Source organism: Bombina bombina, chromosome 12 (genome assembly GCF_027579735.1).
Source record: "Bombina bombina isolate aBomBom1 chromosome 12, aBomBom1.pri, whole genome shotgun sequence".
NCBI lineage: Eukaryota > Metazoa > Chordata > Amphibia > Anura > Bombinatoridae > Bombina > Bombina bombina.
In genome coordinates this window covers 120,260,564-120,268,407 of record NC_069510.1, presented here as the reverse complement: position 1 = coordinate 120,268,407, position 7,844 = coordinate 120,260,564, and the positions used below count along the sequence as shown (strand labels likewise).

Sequence of the window (7,844 nt, the reverse complement as noted above, 5' to 3'; positions counted from 1 at the left end):
AACTACCCCAAATACGCTTTTTATAAATAGCATTTCATTAACATATCTCTACCGTATATCAGAAATCTTGTCTGCAAATTTAATTGTTTTCCAAACCCACTCCATGGGTATTCTTTGCTCTGTACCAATCCGTTTACAATACCTAGGTTTCAAAATGGCACTTTAAACACAAAGTTATTGGTTTAATTATTTTGAACACGCAGTGCTGAAAATAGTGGGCAGGATAACGTGACATCATCGGCGAATAAAAGATATAACTTTTAGAACCTTATGAAACTTCGTTTTGGAGAAAATATAGGTCAGTAGGTTTTAACCCTTTCGTGACAGGGTTAAAGTGCCTACATCGGAACACCTGTTCCGATGTAGACAAATTGAAACTACGCGATCGTGCATACGATCGCGAGATTTCAATTATTGGATCGCATCTGGGGGGCGCCCCTACAACCCTAGGAACGCCCTCCAGACCGCGATCAAGTCCTTGAAGCACAGAAGGCTTCAGGACAGCCATTTGTTATGACGTTCTATTCCGTCATAACGGCTTTAAAGCCCAGTGTAAATATGACGGATATAACGGCGTTAAAAGGTTAATTAATGTTTATTAACTTTAATATGTTAGTTGTTTAGCTTAAGAATTATAACAGAAAGTAATCCTTTAAGATAAAAAGAAGCAATGATATAATGGTATTGAAGACACAGCTCAGAACAGTCAAACAAAAGAAAATCTGGAAATGTTTCAAACAATAAAACACACATATTATATTTATATATATATATATATATATATATATATATATATATATATATATATATATATATATATATATATAATCAATGAAATTCAAAGGTAACTTGTTTAAATATTAATTTATAAGAAATTGTTATAAACTATACAGGTTCATCTGAAAAGAAAAAAAGACTAATTATAGATACATCAATTAGGATACCCTGTCAATGTATCACAAACTCCATACAAGACTGTGTGACCTAATCCAATCATGTGAGTAGAAATATCTTCTAAACCTACCAAGTCTGTTACTTGTTCCATGCACAGCCCCACAGTAGGTAAAGTTGTGCTTTTCCAATTTAAGACAATAAGAAATCTATTCACAAGTATTTGCAATAGTATGTGAAGGTTTATTTCACAGCTATAGAAGAGCGTCATTCAGACCTCGTATATTAAATATTTAATTTATGTGATCACTAGCAGCCAAAAGCTTTGTATTTGGGGGCACCGCCACATATGACCCATCCCACACCCATTGCTTTTATGGGGTAATCATTATTGGAGTTTGTGTCCTAGATGGAAGATCCCATAGTGAGAATGTTATGTAAAAACAACAGAACTAGGTGTGGCGTAAAGGAATAGTCTAGTCAAAATTTCTAAATGTACTCCTATTATCAATTTGTCTTCGTTCTCTTGGTATCTTTATTTGAATGTTCGCTTAGGAGCTGGACCATTTTTGGTTCAGCACCTGGATAGCGCTTGCTGATTGGTGGCTACATTTAGACACCAATCAGAAAGTGCTACCCCGGTTCTGAACCAAAAATTGTCTGGCTCCTATGCTTAGATTCCTGCTTTTTCAAAGAAAAATTAATAATAGGAGTAAATTAGAAAGTTGCTGAAAATTGCATGCTCTATCTGAATCATGAAAGTTTTATTTTGACTTTTAAGTCATTTAGTGTAGAAAAGTACAAAGGAAACATTGAGTGCAAAGGACGGATTCAGGATTTGATGAGGGGTTATTTATTAAATGAACTTGTGGGCTACTGTATGTGGGACTGACTTCTCATTGGGCTTGGCCGTTTAAAGCTCACCACTCCAATGAGATGACCTACAAAGTCTCCTCAGAAATGGGAGGTCCCTCAAAGAACTAGTTCTCCTAGTTCCATATGAGAAGGGGAGACAATTTATATTGTATTATAATGCTCAAAACTCATGTGCGAGTCTTCAGGCCCTCTCAGAGAGAATTTGTAAACATCTTCTGATTAAGTGGAAGAAAGAGGACATTCCACTATATAAACTATTCAAAAATTGTCACAAAAGTTATTTAACAGATTTTAATTTCATCAGTAGTTTTGATAATTTTAAGAAACAAAAATATTAGAGGCGGCAAAATAGATTTACAGTTTAGACTCTGTATTCCCTGGAGACTTTAAAATTGGTCTGTAGGTACTTATTTCTTTCATTCAAAATATATCATTTTTATATTTGAGGAATATCACTATATATATTTATAAAACTTAAATGTCTAATAAAACTTCAGCCTGGGTTTGGCCATTGAGGATAAGGAGCAGATTTTCTTATTAAACAATGACCCAACATAGAATACAACTGCAAACCTTACAAAATGACAACCTTGTCTACCTAGTCCCAATCTGTGTGTCCCTGTATGAAGGGGTTTCAGTTTTGTAACTAGCAAATACGTGGCCTGATAGCATTAAACAGGACAGTGTATGAGGGACCTGCATACTTGATGTGTTAGCCTCAGGCTCAACCTGGAACTACTCTGTTAATAAATATAATTGGTTGTAAATAAATTAGTTTGTATCTTTGTTTTCTGAAATAATCAGATTAGAGGTGATTAATCCCAGATCAGGATGTTACTAGGAAATTAATCCATAGTCTTTATTTTGCTGGTGGTGGGTGAAGTTGGACTTCAGTGTAGGGAGCAGAAACAATCAGGAGATACACCAGGTATATAGAAGAGAGCAGAGGTCCTGGGTAACATTACAGCCTTTTCGTCCACTCATCAGTGAGATTAGGGCTGATCTGTGTCATTTGCTGCTGGAAATCACGGCGCACCTCCCTATTAGATTCAAGTAGGTCTTGGAGCTGTGCATGCAATAGGTCATTTTTCTCTTCCAGGTGATCAAGGCAAGAATTAATCTGATCCAACATGATGTCTAACGCTGCATAATCTGCAGGAAAGAGCAGGAGAAATATTATTTATAAAAAAATAAAAACACTTTATAGAGCACCAACAACTGCATGAAGTTAGACCAACGAGTGATTACAGTGAAAATAAGCTATTCTGTGCCAGTTTGATTTCCTGTTTGTTCCCCATTCTTTTCGGTTACATTAATAAAGACTGAGGTTTTCTAACTTTTTATTAAGTATGTACAGAAATACAACTAATAAAGTATCTATAACAATAAGATAAAGCTGTTAATAAAAGAGAAGTGTACACATGTCTTAAGGAGTCAATTCTTTCTCAAGCAAAAGGTTCCTGTACTCCAGCTTTATAACCAACCAATAGCAAAGCGAATTACACATAAGGGTTGTCAATCACATGGCTCAAACAATCTATGGTGATAGTTATGTGACAGAAAGGAAATAGTGACATATTTTAGGATATTTTATGTGCAATAATAAATTAACATATTAAGGGTGTGAATCACAAAATAGCCAATGCATTAAGGCGACATGGTTTGTTAAACAAATGTAAATATGTTTGGAAGCTATTTCACACCTGATTACGCTCACCGTAAGCAGCTATTTGATAGAGTCATGTGATTACGCTTACTGTAAGCAGCTATTTGATAGATATATATCATTACCTCACTGTAAGCAGCTATTTGATACAGAGTCATGTGATTACGCTCACTATAAGCAGCTATTTGTTACATAAACTTGTGATTATGCTCACTGTAAGCAGCTTATAAAGCATTCAACAGCCTCCCTCCCTACTATATTTCCTCTCACATATCCAAATACTCTGACATGTCCTCTTTGATCAACCTCTGACCTACGTCTCTCCACTCCTATTATCTCTCTCACACCTCCAAGGACTTCACACATGCTGCTCCTGACCTCTGGAGCTCTCTATCCCCGTTCCATAAGACCGTCTCCGACCTTGTATAGAATTTATTGAAGATTTACAGGAATTTTAATACCAGATTATCCCTCAATAGAATGTCCCTGGAAGAGAGTGACATAGGGAAGTACTGGCTGTGCAATGTATATCTCCTCTCAGGAGTTGTGATAAGCCTGCCAAAAGGTGTCAATGGGACAGTTCCATCAGCCTCCACCTGCTGGGAAGCCTGCCAAAAGGTGTCACTGGGACAGTTCCTTCAGCCTCCACCTGCTGGGAAGCCTGCCAAAAGGTGTCACTGGGACAGTTCCTTCAGCCTCCACCTGCTGGGAAGCCTGCCAAAAGGTGTCACTGGGACAGTTCCTTCAGCCTCCACCTGCTGGGAAGCCTGCCAAAAGGTGTCACTGGGACAGTTCCATCAGCCTCCACCTGCTGGGAAGCCTGCCAAAAGGTGTCACTGGGACAGTTCCTTCAGCCTTCAGCCTCCACCTGCTGGGCTATGGAGTCGTACTCTCTTAGGATATCTGCTACTGTTAGTAACAGTAAAGGATGGGTGCTCTACTGTATCATCAGGATTAATGGTTCGGTAAGAACAGTGGAGGGAACATTATCTTGTAAAGTGTTTGTCTCACTTAGGCTAAGTGAAGCTACATACAGCAAGTACTTCAGAGCTACTTTACATCAGTATTCCTTAGCTGAGTTGGTGTAGTTATGCTTGCAGGAAACCACCAAATTGGGATGGTTGGTATAAGTGGAGGTTTAACCACTAGGTTACTTATTAAAGGGACACTGAACCCAATTTTTTTCTTTTGTGATTCAGATAGAGCATGCAATTTTAAGCAACTTTCTAATTTACTCCTATTATCGATTTGTCTTCGTTCTATTGCTGTCTTTATTTCAAAAAGAAGGCATCTAAGCTTTTTTTCCAGAACTCTGGCCAGCACTTTTTTGTTGGTGGATGAATTTATCCACCAATCAACAAGAACCCAGTTTTTTTTTTTTTACCAAAAATGGGCCGCAATCTAAACTTACATTCATGCATTTCAAATAAAGATACCAAGAGAATGAAGAAAATTTGATAATAGGAGTAAATTAGAAAGTTGCTTAAAGTTTCATGCTCTATCTGAATCACAAATGAAAACATTTGGGTTCAGTGTCCCTTTAAGTCCTCATCCATTGTGGGGACAATACTTATACTGCAAACTGGTAAACAAATGTTATCATTTTGATATTTTTGCCTCTGGGGAGGCTGCTTATGGAAGGAAGGTCCTTCAGGCAGTTGTACCTGATAAATAGGTGCCTGCCTCTACATTTTTTGTCCCAACCATTTTTCAGTGGACTATACAGCTTTGGTATTGGTTCACGAGAGTAAGGTTCTTGTGGACTCTAACTTCCATAAGAAAGAGAACCTAATTTATGCTTAAAAGATTAATACATTTCTTTCTTAGAAATGAGATGAGAGTCCATGAACCCGCCCCAAAAAATTAAACAAAATCTATGCTTACCAGAACCACAACCTCATTCATTACTGTTGGGAATATCAACACCTGGCCACAGGGAGGAGGCAAAGACACCCCAGACAAAGGCTATAAATATCCCTCCCACTTTCCCTATTTACCCAGTCATTTGGCTGAGGGAACAAGGAAAAGCAGGAGAAACATTAAGGGATAGAGGTGCCAGAAAATAAGTTGGGCGGGGTCATGGACTCTTCCTGCCAGGAAAGAAAGGAATTTATCTGGTAAGCATAAATTTTGTTTTCTTTCCAAAGGCAAGGAGAGTCCACAACCTCATTCATTACTGTTGGGAACCAATACCCAAGCTCTAGAGGAGACGGAATAAAACATGGGAGGGCAAAAAGGAAAGGCGGACCTCAATCTGAAGGCACCACCGCTTGCAAAACCCTTTCTCCCAAAAGCAGCTTCAGCTGAAGCAAAAACATTAAACTTATAAAACTTTGAAAAAGTATGTAAGGAGTACCTGGTAGCTGCCTTACAAATCTGATCCACTGAAGCTTTATTAAAAGCCCAAGAAGAAGATACTGCCCTAGTAAAAGAGCCGTAATCTTCTCAGGAGGCTGTTGACCGGCCGTCTCATAGGCCCAATGGATGATGCTTCTCAACCAGAAGGATAGAGAAACCGCAGAGGCCTTCTGACCCTTGCGCTTTCCAGCATATAAAACGAACAAGGATGAATATTTTCTGAAATCCTTAGTTGCCTGAAGATAAAACTTCAAGGCTCAAGGCACACACACCACATCCAGATTGTGCAGTAAACGTTCCTTAGGAGGAGGAGGATTTGGACATAAGTAACAACTATCTCCCGATTGAAGTTTTGATTTTTAACCACCTTAGGTAGGAAACCCAACTTAGTACACAACACTGCCTTATCGGCATGGAAAACAATGTAAGGCGGGTCGCACTGTAACGCAGAAATTTCAGAAACTCTTTGTGCAGAGGCAATAGCCAACAAAAACGAAACCTTCCAGGATAAAAGTTTAAGATCAATAAAATGCATAGGCTCAAACGGAGCCTGCTGAAGAACACGATGAACCAGATTAAGACTCCAAGGAAGAGCAACAGGTTTAAACACAGGCCTGATTCTAACCAGGACCTGAACAAAGGATTGCACAACAGGGAGATCCACTACTCTCTTATGTAGTAAAACAGACAGGGCAGAGATCTGACCCTTGAGAGAGCTGGCTGAAAGACTCTTTTCCAATCCAGCCTGTAAGAAAACTAGGATCCTAGCCACCCTCACTTTGTGCCAAGGAAACTTATGTTCCTCACACCAAAGAAGATAGTTACGCCACACTTTATTGTAAATGCGGCGAGTGACAGGCTTGCAATCTTTTATCAGGGTGTCTATGACACTATCTGAAAAAACTCTCTCTTAGAAAGGACTAGGGATTCAATCTCCACACCGTCAGTCTCACAGAATCTAGGTTTTGATGCAGGAAAAAGCCTTGAATTAACAGGTCTGCCTGAGACGGTAACTTCCACGGAGGGGAGGAAGACATCCTCACCAGGTCCTGCGAGGCCACGAAGCAGCTATTAGAATAACAGAAACTTGCACCTGTTTGATGAGAGCAATGACTCGAGGTAGAAGAGCGAGTGGAGGAAAAATATACAAGTCTGAACCTCCGTGGAACCACTAACGCATCCACTAGTTCTGCATGAGGATCCCTCTATCTTGACCCGTATTGTGGAAGCTTCACATTGAGCCGAGAAACCTTGAGATCGATCTGTGGAACCCCCCCACCTGAGAGTTATCTTGGATAATACCTTGGGATGGAGGGATCACTCCCCCGGGTAAAAAAAGACTGCCTGGCCACTTTTTAAGTCCTCATGCATTGTGGGGACAATACTTATACTGGTAAACAAATGTTATCATTTTTATGTTTTTGGAAGGAAAGTTGTCCACCCCCGAAATGTGAATTGCAGAGAGAACACAATTGTGGGATTATGCCCACTGGAGAATCCGGGACACCTCCTCCATCGCTAGTGGACTCCTTGTTCCACCCTGATAATTGATGTAAGCAACTGAGGTGATGTCTGATTTAAAATCTGATATACCGGTCGGAAGACAGTTGGGGCCACGCTAGGAGAGCATTGAAGATAGCTCGAAGCTCCAAGATATTGTTAGGAAGCCTATAGTGACAAAAGAATGACTGGGGGTATGGGGGAAATGGGAGGGATATTTATAGCCTTTAGCTGGGATGCCTTTGCCTCCTCCTGGTGGCCAGGTGTTGCTATTCCCAACAGTAATGAATGAGGTCATGGACTCTCCCTGCCTTTGGAAATAAATAAGATTTTTGATGGCAGCAGTCCTGGTTTGTACCGGTTTAATCTACTATCTTTCTTACATCTTCTTTCCTATCCTCGGCTATATGTACTACCTGGGAGGGATAAAGAAGTAGGAGGGATCATGAAATCTCTGGTATGGGGTGTATTTGCCTCCTCCTGGTGTCGAGTAGATAAACTTCCCAAGAGTAAGAATCTTGCGAACATTCACCACCAAGTAAGAAATTAATTT

General features: G+C 39.7%; 1 protein-coding gene across 1 annotated transcript in view; it reads right to left on the bottom strand.

Annotated features, from left to right (window-relative positions):
• Nucleotides 1-1,113: 1,113 nt before the first annotated feature.
• BBLN (bublin coiled coil protein) overlaps nt 1,114-7,844 on the bottom strand; it is a 50,521-nt gene continuing 43,790 nt past the window's right edge. Inside the window, exon 2 of the mRNA XM_053696141.1 lies at nt 1,114-2,919. Coding sequence (XP_053552116.1) covers nt 2,729-2,919 — 191 coding nt within the window. The 3' untranslated portion in view covers nt 1,114-2,728. The remainder of the gene's footprint in view (nt 2,920-7,844) is intronic.